The 13,237-nt window shown below is 40.0% G+C and overlaps 1 protein-coding gene across 4 annotated transcripts in view; it reads right to left on the minus strand.

The window, feature by feature from the left end:
- Positions 1–13,237, minus strand: part of TRPC3 (transient receptor potential cation channel subfamily C member 3) — a 72,694-nt gene that overhangs the window by 2,483 nt on the left and 56,974 nt on the right. For all 4 annotated transcript variants that reach the window (XM_066631883.1, XM_066631886.1, XM_066631885.1 and 1 more), the window contains 3 exons: positions 8,208–8,417; positions 6,909–6,992; positions 3,279–3,354 (listed from right to left, as the gene is read on the minus strand). In XM_066631883.1, the coding sequence (XP_066487980.1) occupies positions 3,279–3,354; positions 6,909–6,992; positions 8,208–8,417 (370 nt within the window). The remainder of the gene's footprint in view (positions 1–3,278; positions 3,355–6,908; positions 6,993–8,207; positions 8,418–13,237) is intronic.

Here is a 13,237-nt window from a genome sequence, read left to right on the forward strand (position 1 = left end):
AGAAATAGGTCTGAAGTCCTGCCAAGAAGGTCAGTTCTGAATAAAATAATGTTATAGCACACTCTACTGATTCTTGAAAACTTTGTAATACAATATGTTTAATTGTATAATTTTACCTTATTTGGAAACCTGTAACTTGAAGCTCACCTATCAAGTGTCCCTAAGGCTATCTACAGCCTATTAAGAGTTAGCCCCATCTATGATGTCAAACTTCAGGCAATGGGAAGTTCAAATCTTCAAACAAAGGACCCAAAATGTTATAAAGGGTCTAGTTAAGATTGATACTCGCTCTCAATGCTTTGGACAGTAGTCCCATGAGATGCCCATTGCTAGCAATGAAATAAAAACTTGCAGATGATCACCCTTGACTACTGAGTCTTGCTTTTTGGACCTAGCAACAATACAATATATTGTATATTGTTATACAACAATTGTATATTGTTTAACAACTCAACAACATAGTGTTAACATCTGAAATGTGACCACTATGCAAATAATCAGTAGCTAAATCATATTAACTGTTAATGGAAGCACATTTTAATTCCACTGTGTTTGACTGATATCAGTGCATTAATATTTCAGAATTTTCACTGCTGTGATAGCAACTTTTTAGAAGTCCTAATTGATCCTGACATCAGCACAGATAAAAAAGTGCAGGGTGTCTGAGGAAAAAAAATAGATGCACAACAATATAGAAAGATTAAGAATTAGTATCACAATTCAGTCTCTTCAACATTGCAGTGCTCATTTCTGAGTAGGTAACAATGCCTTAACAAGACATTTGATACTGGTTTAAAACAACTGGACAGTTTTTAAAGGCTTGCAAGTATTTTGCAGTAGTAATAAAATACACAAAACAAACCATTTTTTAAAATCCAAATATAACTTTTACGGTTTTCCAGACTCCGCTATGACATATACATTCCTAAGCCAAAACTGACAAGTTAATGTGTTTCCTGTATTTGATGAACGAACTTGTCTTATCTTTAGCAAGTCAGCACCCCTGGGAAAGCTCAGTCGCATATATTTTCTTAGCTATTTTAGAAGAAGATAATTTAATTCATGTTTATGTTTCTAAACAAAGATAGAATTTGCAGGCTTACTATTTTTAGCCAGTTTCCCTCTATCAATTTTCTTTGGTCTGATTCGATAGCAGTACTGAGTTTACAGCTCTACAGATTTGATTTAGCGCATTCATGCTCAATTATTATGTTCCATATTTGTTGATAAAATGTTTCATGTAGCTTAAAGACTCATTTCTCTTGGTCTGCAGCAATTTTCAACCTTTTTCATCTCACAGCAGGCTGGCAAGGCACTAAAACTGTCAAGGCCCACCATTAGATGTATTTTATCATTTAAAAAAATGAGTATTAAGATTGTGTTTAAAGTTCAATAACTAAAATTTTAATCATTGTGTTGATGAATGTTTCCGTTTCAGTTCTCTATTATTTCTGACTTTTGTCAGCTCATCTTCTTCTGCTGATTCATACATACTTAAATAGATCTCTCATTCAGTCCGATGCATGAAGTGATATATCAATGATACATCAATTTGTCAATGTTGAAAATTCTTTTCAATGTTTTTACTCAGCAGTGACACGCTTTCTAGAATTAAATCAACAAGATTTTTGTCGAGTCTTCCAATGTAATTAACTGCTTCCAAAAAGCTACAATCATTCCTCTTTTGGGGGTTTGATTGATTTTCTTGGCTGCCAGTCATGCATTTCCTGTCTTTCATTGGTATATATTAAATAGCTCCCATCTTCCTATTTGGATTAGAAACTTGGTGCTGCTGAGCCACCTGGAGTTTCACTTGGGCTTGGAAATAACAAAGTGAGGCAAAGAAGCCACATAGGTCAAAATTTGTGTGTGTGTTTTTTCTAGGAAAGGTCACAGAATGTACCACATAGAAGAGAAACAACATTTAAGCTTTTGGCAAAAGGAAGTAGCTTATGCTAGTAATCTATGTAAAAGGAGAGCCTGGTGGCAACCAACCACAGGTGAATTTCATCTAGGTAGGACCCCAAAGTCCTGCAGCACACCTGAGGACCATTTGCTGCACAGCAATATGCTGACCACTGTCATGTATGTTGTCCATTGTTAAGCGGAAGGTTGTTAAGCTGCACATGCCTGTAATTCCATATATCTATTCAACTGCATTCTCTTACTTGTGGTTTGACTTGCTTTCAAGATAAGAGTACCATCAGCTAAGCTACCTTGAAGAAGTTCACTGGTTTCTTCCCCCCGCCCCCCCAAAAATTTGAGGTTCATGATAACATTTGAAAAATCTGCCTTAAAATTTTCCATACATTGTTTTAATTTCACTGAAATTTTCAATGAAATAACTACATTGGAACATATCTTTCAAATGACTCATGCCACGAATCAGAGGATTTTCAGAGATTTGAGGCACATACAAGCTGCTTTTTGTGGGATATTTCTTCAGAATAAAGGTGCAATCCAAGAGGCTTTTGTACTTAAGGCTTCACTTGCAGATACATTTACCTCTTTTTGTTTTAAGACAATTCACTTTCCCTGCAGCATTCCTACTTGCAAGCAGCAGGTCTACAACCTGTTCAGTCAGGTGGTAGACTTCTCCTCATGGACCCTAATAGCATGCTTCACTGGAGACAGAATGGCCAGGAACAATGAAGTGCAGTATTGCCCCTAATCTATAAAGATGGGGTTAACATAACCTACAATAGAGGGAATACTTTGTGCTCAGAAAGAGAGAGAGCCTTTAAGTGGCAGGTTTCTGCATTAAAGACAACTTTGTTGCCAAGGACGTTTGAACGAATTTAGGATTATTTTTGGGGTGCTGAAACCAAAAATGGAATTGATTTCCTATCTTCAAAGTTCATTCTGTGACTCCCAAAAGATGTGAGCATTGGAACAGCATTCAATGGAACTCTGAGGAAAACACGACAGCTTTCTTCAGCAAATTAGTAATCTTAGGTTGAAATTCCATACTTGCTTACTTGAGAGTAGGTCCTACTGAATGCAATGGAGTTACTTCTAAATAACATGCACGTGCTGTTAATGGGTTATAATGGGAACAACAGTGAGTTTAATCCTTAGTTTCCAGAAACTGGAAACAAACAACTGGAAATAAAGATTCGTCTGCAACTGTTCCATGGCTAGTCCAAACCTCTCTCTAAAACAACCAGTACTGACCGGTTCCTATACTATACCAATTACTATTCTATTATCTACACAGCGTTTTGAGTCCTGCTATTGTGAAAACAAAATCAATAATTCTACAACTGCTTGAATCTTACCCTCGTTAACCTCATCGTTTTCCTTGTCCACTTGTGCTTTCAAAACATAACGTTTTATAAGTCGCTTCATGATTTGCTAATGGAGGAACAAAAAAACACACAAATTAATCAGATGATTATCTTGCCATCCTGTGACTATAATCTTAAACACACTTCCTGGAAAGAAATCCCACTAAATCGGTCTAGAGTAAATACTGTGTGAACGGGCTACATGATCCCTTGGAAGCAAAACCATTCATAACACTGCAGTCAAATACTTTTTTCACATTTTCTTTTCAGTGTAGTGAGAAGTGTAGTGTAGTGAGAAGAGCAATTTCCTTCCTTGAATGTATGAACTCAACCTTGGGACTTCTTTTCAGTACCAACCTTAAAAAATTCCTCCAGCTGGAGGTTTGGGGACTGAAACTACAAAGCATTTGCTCTCCCACTGAGCTACAGTTCCTCCCAAATCCTATGACTTACTTATCCTTGAATTGCTCTTGCCCAGATGACATTTTTAGAGCTTTATTAAATTCACCAAGATATTATTATGCTCTATAAACATTCAAAAATTATTCATACAATCTTGTTATTTTGCTTGCTTTTTATCCTAAGCATTCTTACCTGGGTATGTGTCATTAAACTCAAGATAATGCACTTGCATGAAGAAAGGATTATAAATGTCACCTATATTACCCTAACCAGACTCTCCAACTACATCTATTTAATAGGAGTAGAATAGTAGGATGTATTTTCTTAGCATATGCATCCATTCTTAGCATATTCACACTGAAACCTGGATCTTACCTACCAGTTATACCTCTTGACCTGACTCAGTACTGTGGATCAAAATGGGAAATTGGATTTCAGATCTTTGTTAGTCTGCACTGAGCTTTTACATTCTTAAAATCAATGGCACATCTATCCTTTCCCATGTGTGCAGTTTATAGAGCTGCACAGACAAAGGGGATAGCAAAGGACATAAAAAAAGCTCGCAGGAAAACTGCACACAGGAAAAACCCCACTGCCGTATATGTGCACAAGAAAAATGCCCATACCATCTCCCATTTATGGGAATGAATAGGTATTAGCTATATTTTATAGTTTCTAGATGACCACATGGAAATATGCGCACATAGGCATTGATGTGGTTTTTGAATAGGTTTTTGTAATCCCAAACCTGCAATGGATCAGCTCTCTCTCAGTGCAGTACGACACTTTCACCACCAGATGTCAACCAAGTTAAAAACAAATTAATCCTGCTGTTAAGTAGTTAGTCTTAGAAATACTTTCCTTGCAGCATTTTACTGCTGCAAGTAAAATGACAGTCCTGATAGATGTTCTGCTAGATTCCCAGTCCAAGCTCCGCCTGGAGAATTATGCCCACTTCTAGCTAATTAGCTTCCCTTCTTTCCTCAAAAATGACCCTGGTTCTGCCCTGCAGTACTGCTGAACCCCACCACTAGGGTAGCTCGCCTGTTTAACCTACAGAGGTCCTCCTTCCTGCCAGCAGCCTCCAGCCACTACAGCAGCCCCTTGGTCCTCAGCAGGTCTTGGGCACAGCAGCCAAACACCAGTCTTAGTGTCTCCAGTAATTTCTGCTCCAGCAGCTTCCAAAGTCCATTCACACATCAGTCCATCAGAAGTTCCAGCAGTCCATTAGCCATCAATTCCTTAGTCCATTAATCCAGTCTGTCCTTCCTCAAGCTTTCCTCCTTCTGCTACCCACACCAAACTCTCCCTTCATCAGGTGCTTTTATGCTTGAGGGCCCTATTGCCTTCAAGTGGCTGCATCGGTGCAGCACACTCCCTGCTGAATACCCAAGCCTTCACCCTTAAAGGGGGCCATTGCTGATACCACATTTACCTCCTTGCCAGATCTTCCATGATTCCACTAATGACAAAAGGCAAGGGTTTTAGTCAAGGTGGCACTATGGGACCTCAAGTCACACAGGGATTCGCTATCATTAGCAACAAAGAGTCTTGTAACACCTTTACACATTTATTTCAGCATAAACTTTCATGGATTGCAATCCACTTCATCAGATGCATGAAGTCTTCAGGGCAGCCAGCTGAAGCTTTCCTCCTTTAAATAGTGGGGGAGGGATTCAAGGTCAGAACTGCAGTGGGAGCAAAGTTCTAAAGCCCCACTATGGTTTTCCCCATTTCCTGGGTCCCCGTGTGCTATTTTAAAAATTGAATTAAATTCAAGGTCAATTTATGTGTTCACTTTGGGCCCTATCCTATTCAACTTTCCAGCACAGATGCAGCGGTACCAACCGGTCTGTGCTGCATCATGTGATTTCATGTGCTGCATCATGCAGTGGGGGAACAGCCATGGCAGCCTCCTAAAGCCATGGAAACCTCAGAACTGCACAGCGGCTTTATCAGCTCTGGAAAGTTGGATAGGAGTGAACCCTGAAACATGTAGCCTGGATCTACATGGACAGAGCTAGTTGTAAAAACTGAAAGGGTCACATAGTGTCACATGATTGTGGCAAATTACAGTTCAGGTAGACTACAGCTTAGCCAATCAGTGAACCTCAATGAGGTTTGTGACTTTCCTGTTCACTAGACAAAAAGGGGTATACTGTACTATTCTGTAGGTAGGAAGAAATTAACGTTTTCAAGTTCTGGTATAAAAATTATTAGGCTGGATCTTAATTCAAATTCCTTTCTTGCTACTCAACAGAAACAACTGCCAAAGAGATAGTCGGTGCATTTTTAATTCAGTAAATAAAAAGCCTAATATATTGTATGGCTCAAGTTCAGACACATGTCAACAGTAAAAAAAGAAGGGCATGGGAAATGCTTTCATATCACCACATCTGAATAATGTGCTCATGTTTATTTACACAGATTGCTATCTTAATAAATTAATCATTTCTCTTTTTCTCACTGATCTTTTTGAGATGGAATACATAACATTCTGACTTTTTTGGTCGGAATATCTGTCTAGGTCAATCCTGGTTTCAGGTGGCAATAACATCCAATGCAGTCAGTGCCTTTAATTGCAGCAACAACAAAAATGTTCTTTTGGGGCTGGAACCAAATATTCTTTGAACCCATGCAACTGTATTTAGAGAAAAAAGCAAGATTTTTGCTTTGTGAGTAGACTCACAATTTGACTGCATTTCACCTGTGTGTCATTTTTCTATCTGCTTAAATAATGTTCTGCAGCTGAATGCATTATATCATACATTTAATCTTTTGACGATTCTTATCATTTTATTATGAAGATACCATTATCATAAACATCCTTAGACAAGTCAATGTAATTAAATAACCAATTTAGAGCACAATCTATGCATATCTACTCAGAAGTAATTTCCACTGTGTTCAATTGGGCTTACTCCCAGGAAAATGTGCACAGGATTGCAGGCTTAATTTATTCATGAAGGAATGCACTTTGGGCTGTGATCTAAATGCGCACACCATCTATGGACTCACAAGCATGTTTCTCAGAGTTCCCCTGCAGAAACTCAAAACTCCTAAAAAGTAATTTAGGAGGTTGGCAAAAATGCATGCAAAAGAAACACAGAAAGACATAATGCAGTGATGAAGTCATGAAGGCTTCTTGGTTTTCATATTGTGCTATAACCCACAGAATTAGACTCACATAAATTTGTACCTCAAAGTTTAACTACTTACCTGATAGCGTGTTGGCTGATTGAGAATGCTATTAAAGCTTCGAGATTCAAAAACTTTCGAGTTGGATTGTGAAAAGAGATTCAGCTAGGAAAACACACAATTGATTAGATTAAATTCCATGCTATTGCAACTCTAAATCAGCATCATTTTATTCCTGATGAAAAGAATGTATATTTTTCAGCATCAGTTTCTGGAACAAGTTGGGCTCTGAATATTTTAACTATTCCCTGAATGAGGAAAATAGTTCACCATTTAACAAATTTAAACATGTTTGCCTTTGCTAGCAGTCCCCCATGGTCAATCTAAACAGGGCCTGAGAAACGGAGAAAAATCTGTAAATAATTTTTGTGAAATATAAAAAATGTCAGCTCAATGAATACTGTAAACAAATGCAACTGGATTGTCAGGAGAGGAGCTTGTTATTCTCATTGTTAATCTTGATGCTTCTTCACAACAACAGAAGAGTCGCTCGCCAGCAATGAAAATATTTAATTGCTGCCACATGAGGGCAGGCTAACGAGGCTGGGGAGTAGGAGGTTGCAATGAAATGGTGAAGAAAGACCATCTCTCGGCCATGGCATGAGCCCAACTGCCTTTGCAATTTAATTACTAGTACAATCCTATCATGTAAGTCCCTATCATGCAATTTAATTAATAGTACAATCCTATCATGTAAGTCATGTAAGTAAGTCCCACTGTGTTTAATGGTACTTACTCTCAGGAAAGTTTATAAGGAATATACATGCCAGCGAATCAAATGTTGATTCAGCTGTGAGTCTTGTCCCTGCTGATTCAGGCAGTCTTCTCACTTTTGTTCATAAGCACTGCTTATAAATTTATTAGTTCATTCATTACCTTATGAATTTTCATTTACAGAGAGCTGTTCTTTAAAAATGCAAAACTACGCAAGTTACTGGAATGCCAGCTTGTTCAAAACATAACCCTACTGATTGGAAAGTTGTGAATGGTGTGAATGAGTGAGGGTGCTTCCAGATCAGGCACACTGCTCTACATTTCATCTGCCTTCACCCCAAGAAATTCAGCTGAAGTGATAGCATGGCACCACAAGTTGCATCCCCACCCACATAACAGCACACTTGTAGCAGCACAACCTGGCCTGAAACCACGTCGTACAATATCATACCAGTGCATTATTACACCTTCCCAAAAAATGCCCAAGTCATGATTTGTTTTGTTTTACAAATCTCCCTCTCAAGCACCTCAGAATTCAAGGAACAGGAAAGAATCAGAAAGTAAGAATATTCTATGAAACATAATGAAAGTCTGGTTTACACTTACCCTGGATTTTGAGTTGCCTATTCCCATTTCCATATCCTTCTGTAGCCTTTTCCTCCTGCACTTAAACAATTTAATGATCCTCATGAAGAAATAAAAAAAGGATTTGGGGCTTGGTACAAGACTGAACGGAGGTGGCAGTGTTTTTCCATCATCAAAGTATGATAGCCACAGCTTGGAACGAGCAAATTTCCACTCCACATCACTGTCATCCTACATCAGAAACAAAAAGAGCTCTTTTTTTCTTCCAAAGATCCTGACTACTGTTTTTGTGATGTTTTTGATGTTTTGTCACTACTGTTTTTGTGATGGTGATGTTGGTGTAAAACACCAAATGATATTGGTGTAAAATATTGGCTCTCATTTCACCTAACTGCCACTGTGCCATTTCACAGAACTATATAATTCAGTCAGCCCAGTCCTCAACATACTTACCCAGAAGTAAGATCCACTGAATTCAATGGGATTTATTTCCCACTAAGTAGATTGGCAGACTATAGTTTTTCCTTATGAATCATATTATTCTTATTTTTGAACTGGGCAGAAAAAACTAGCACAGATCATGATCAAGATCCAAAAGGCTACTTTTAGGTAATACCATGGACTTGCCAATGCTGCTGAGATGATTGACTTTTGTCCTTCAAAAAAAGACTGACCGCCACTACCCAGGCTATATCACAAGCTGTTCTGGATTGTTTCCTCTGTTTTAAAAGTGGTTTGCTATGAACATCATCACTTGACAGTCACCAGATAGTACAACGTAATGGGTTAGACATCTAAATAATAAACAAATAAATTGATCATGAGGAGTCTTAGAACATATCCCCAATCTAATAATCATCAGAAATAGCTGAAGTGAGGGAATTATCAAGTTTATCAATAGTAAGAAAGGTACTCCAGCTCTTTGATCATTTTGGTTGTCTTCTTTTTGGCTTTTCAACTCAAGCACAAAATCACATATTTATTTATTCGATTTATATTCTCCCCGAAGGGCACCCAAGGCGGCAAATGTACGCAAATGTGTGCTTTTGATTCAGTTTTGTTTTTTAAAGTAGCACCGAAGAAAGAGGAGGGCATGCAATCTATTGACAGTTGCAGAAGATTTTTTAAAAACAACTAATAGTGCAGAGGGCGGTGCCTGAACAGGCTAGAAACTGTGGCAGGGCACTATTTGTTTTAAAGAAGAATTAGCATGCACTTGTAATTTTACCCAGGTTCAAATTCCCACTAAGCCAGTGCTATTCAAACTGGGGCGTCGCAATGCCTTAGCCTAAGGACCCTGGTCTCTGCTCCCTTAAGGGGCGGAGGCAGCCTAGAGGCAGTGGCGCGATCCCCAGGACCGTGCCGCTCAGGGGGCTGCAGGGGCTTGGGTGCACTTACCCAAGCCTCCTGCAGCCTACCTGGGATGCGGGGAGCCTGGTGTGACTTCTGGCAGGGCTCCTCGCAGCAGGGAAAGTGGATGCAGAGCGATCGCGCTCCACTTCCACTTTAGCGGGGGCAGGGCACGATCGCTCCGCATCCACTTTCCCTACTGTGGGGAGCCCTGCCAGAAGTCACACTGGGCTCCCCGCACCCCGGGGATGCTGCAGGAAGCTTGGGTAAGCACACCCAAGCCCCTGCAGCCCCCTGAGCAGCGCAATCCTGGGGATCATGCCACTGCCTTCCCCCCGCCCCGGCTGCCTCCCCCCCCCCGCAAAGACTTACTGGCTCCCAAACTCTCCCAGAGAGTTTGAGAACCACTGCACTAAGCCAAGAAGCTCTCTGGTTCACCTTGGCCCAGGCACTCTCAGCCTAGCCAACCTCAAAGGGTTGTTACGAAGATGAAATGAAATGAGGGACATAAATTATACTGCACGCTTTGGAAGAAGAGCAGAATAAAAAGTCATACATAAAAACTTTTTTAAATTCAGTCACTCTTTAAGCATGAGTGACTCTTTTTACATTATACAAAATGTATAAAAAAATAGTTAATTTTTAATTTAAACTTGTATTTTAAGCATTCTGAATGCTGCAAAAGAAAATTATTGCTTTAGAACCAGAACTCTTTCCTCAGATCTGTGATTCGTGAGTATAAAATATTTTTGCTAAACAGTTTCACTTTCTTCTTCACATGTAGAATATATTGTCATTTTTTAAAAACACAACCTGCTTAGAACATAAACATTCAGAATGAACTGATTAAATTTCATGATGTCATTCAAAATGAACTGATTAAATTTCATGATGACACATTTTGCTGTCTCTCACTCAGTACACAACAAAAAGCCCTCTGGAAAATGAAATACTCTACGGCTACTGGCAACGGAAGGGCTGGTGCTAATTAAAGATAAAGTTCTGGGCATTAACCTTCTCTGAAAATCTGCCACCCTGCAGGTGTAAATGCAGCCCTGGATGTTTTAGAATAAACACCAGTGTGTTTCTAATATGCATCTAAGATTAGAATCAAGCTGAAAATATGGTAAGCAGTAAAAGATACTTACCTAAAGTGTTGAATAATTAATCTCGGAAAAGGAGTTTAATCTCACAGAGTATGCATTTTTGCAACTCATAATAGGGATGAACCTAAGGAAGCAAGACCTAGTGTGATGCAGGCTTAGCAGTCAACAGTGAGAGACTAACAGTGGTGTAGCTGGCAGGAGTATTGCCCCAGGGCACACCTTCTAAGGCCACCCCCTGACCTGGCTGCCCCCTGACCTGCACCCCTCCAAATGCATGCGGAAGGTGTTCTGAGGCCCAGGGAGGCTGTGCATGGCTTCTCTCTGAAGGTCTTAGAAAGTGATGGGGGTGGGAAGATTGGGCTTGTAAATGTGGTGGGTTCCATGGTAGCAGAAGCTGCTGAATCCTAATCCTGTTGCTGGGCTCAATTCACCTTCACAGGTCAATGTGGACTTGTGATCCAAGTTCATCCACTGGCCTAGCAGGGATGTCATCCACTGGCCTAGATCAGATGTTACCTTCCACTGGAGAGGCATACTAAGGCCAAAACTCTCCAACAGGATTCAGCAGGTTGCGGGGTTAGGTAGGATTGGGTTGCAACTCTCTCTCACACACACACAACCCCCTTACAGAATCTATAAATGGTCTTTAGAAATTCCACCGAGACTTTGACATCTTCCACCTCATGACCAGCCTAAGTATGGATAAATCCATGTGACTACAGGTCTAGCCTTGTTATACATTTATTTTTTATACACGGATTTGACTCAATATGAATGGCTATTGCAAACTAGAAGGAATGAGAAGGGGAAAAATGAATCCTTTTAAAAATCAGTTTAAAAAGCCACGTTTTGCTGTTGTAGAGACAGCCATGCAAGTGATTACAGGTATAACCTGATTATCCACAGATTTTTCTGTCTCAACCTGATGAGGAGTACCCTTTAAATTAAGGAAAACAGTCCTTTAACAACAGCCTCATTAATTAGAGAGAGGGGGCAGCCAGCTGACAATCCAGCAATCATTCTCTCTCCAGGCACAAGGCAAACCCTTCTCTTCCCCCTGAGCACATGAAAGAAGGCTAAATGGTAGTGATTATCACCTCCATTCTTTCCCCATCACTGTGGCTACTGGTGAAGGGAGGGATTGCTGCCTCCTAGTGAAGCCTAATCGCCTGGAGAGAGACTGATTGCCTCTGTGTGCATTTCAAAAGGTCAGCAAGGCTGTTTTTAAATCACCAGAGCAAAGGGACTTTGTTTTTTAACTTGATTTGCTTTAGGGTGTTTTTTTTTTTGCCATCCACTTGAGTTCTGGGAACAGAACCCTTTTGAATAATGAGACTCAACCTGTATTTCATTGTGCAATAAAGATGCAAGCTTCATGTCTATTAAGCCCTGCTAACTGTGTAAGGGGAACTTTTACAAGTGAGTGCTCCTCTTTTATTTAGCAGAGGGAGAGTAACTGGCCCTCCTCACCCCAGTAGTGTCTTTTCTAGTGGCTGTCTACTGGTGTTCTTTTGCATTTTTTTAGATTGTGAGCCCTTTTGGGACAGGGAGCCATTAGTTATTTGATTTTCTCTGTAAACTGCTTTGTGAGCTTTTTGTTGAAAAGTGATATATAAATACTGTTGATAAATAATAATAATAATAAGCTTCACCTTACACTGGAAAGCCACTGACTCCTACACACATTTCCAGTCAGCTGTCACTCAGAGGACACAAAACAATCCACTGCTTATAATTAAGCAGTATGCTATAACCCAGGGAGAGTTGCCTGATGCCTACAGTTTTGCCGTTTCAGCAATAGACCAAGACCTTCTGGTTTCTCCTGGCTTTTTAAAAGATCAGCAAAGTTGTTTTTAACTAGCTTCCTGACGTTGTTTCAAAATCTGCAAAGCGGTTTGTGATATGGCATAGAGATCTACCACTCAAAAGGAAGAAGTTAAAGATTTTACCAGGAAAGCTTAGCTGAAACCAAGCCAATGTAATAAAAAGGCACTGCAATATGTATAGCAGCAGCACTACTCTATCCCCGTATCTGCTCAGATGAAATGATTACAACACATAAAAACATCAGCTTCAACATCAGTACAGATGCTTGCTCAACAAGTGTCCTCTGCTGCCAGCACAGGACAAGCAGGTCAATGATGGCCCAATCCTATCCAACTTTCCAGTCCCGGTGCAGCCACAATGCAGTCTTGAGGTAAGGGAACAAATGTTTCCATACCTTGAGAAAGCCTCTGTGACTGCCCCACCACCACAGGATGCAGCGCACGCCCCATTGGTACGACTGCGCCAGCACTGGAAAATTGGATAGGATTGGGCCCTGAGTCAACACCAAAAAATATGGACACAAAACCAACACAAACAATGCAATATCTGAAATGGGTGGGGGGAGGTCTCCCAGGACACACTGTTGCTGACCTCAGAGTGACCATTATTCAACACCAATAATAAAAATTCAAACAGAATCCAGCATGAAATTGCTCCACTAGAATTTATCAACAGGTTTTATTTTATTTCTTAAGGGCTCAATCAAGACCATGGATTTTTTCCCCCACTGGCATACCAAAGCTAAAAGGATTGTGCTAACATTAATTA

Source organism: Tiliqua scincoides, chromosome 6 (genome assembly GCF_035046505.1).
Source record: "Tiliqua scincoides isolate rTilSci1 chromosome 6, rTilSci1.hap2, whole genome shotgun sequence".
Taxonomy (NCBI): Eukaryota; Metazoa; Chordata; class Lepidosauria; order Squamata; family Scincidae; genus Tiliqua; species Tiliqua scincoides.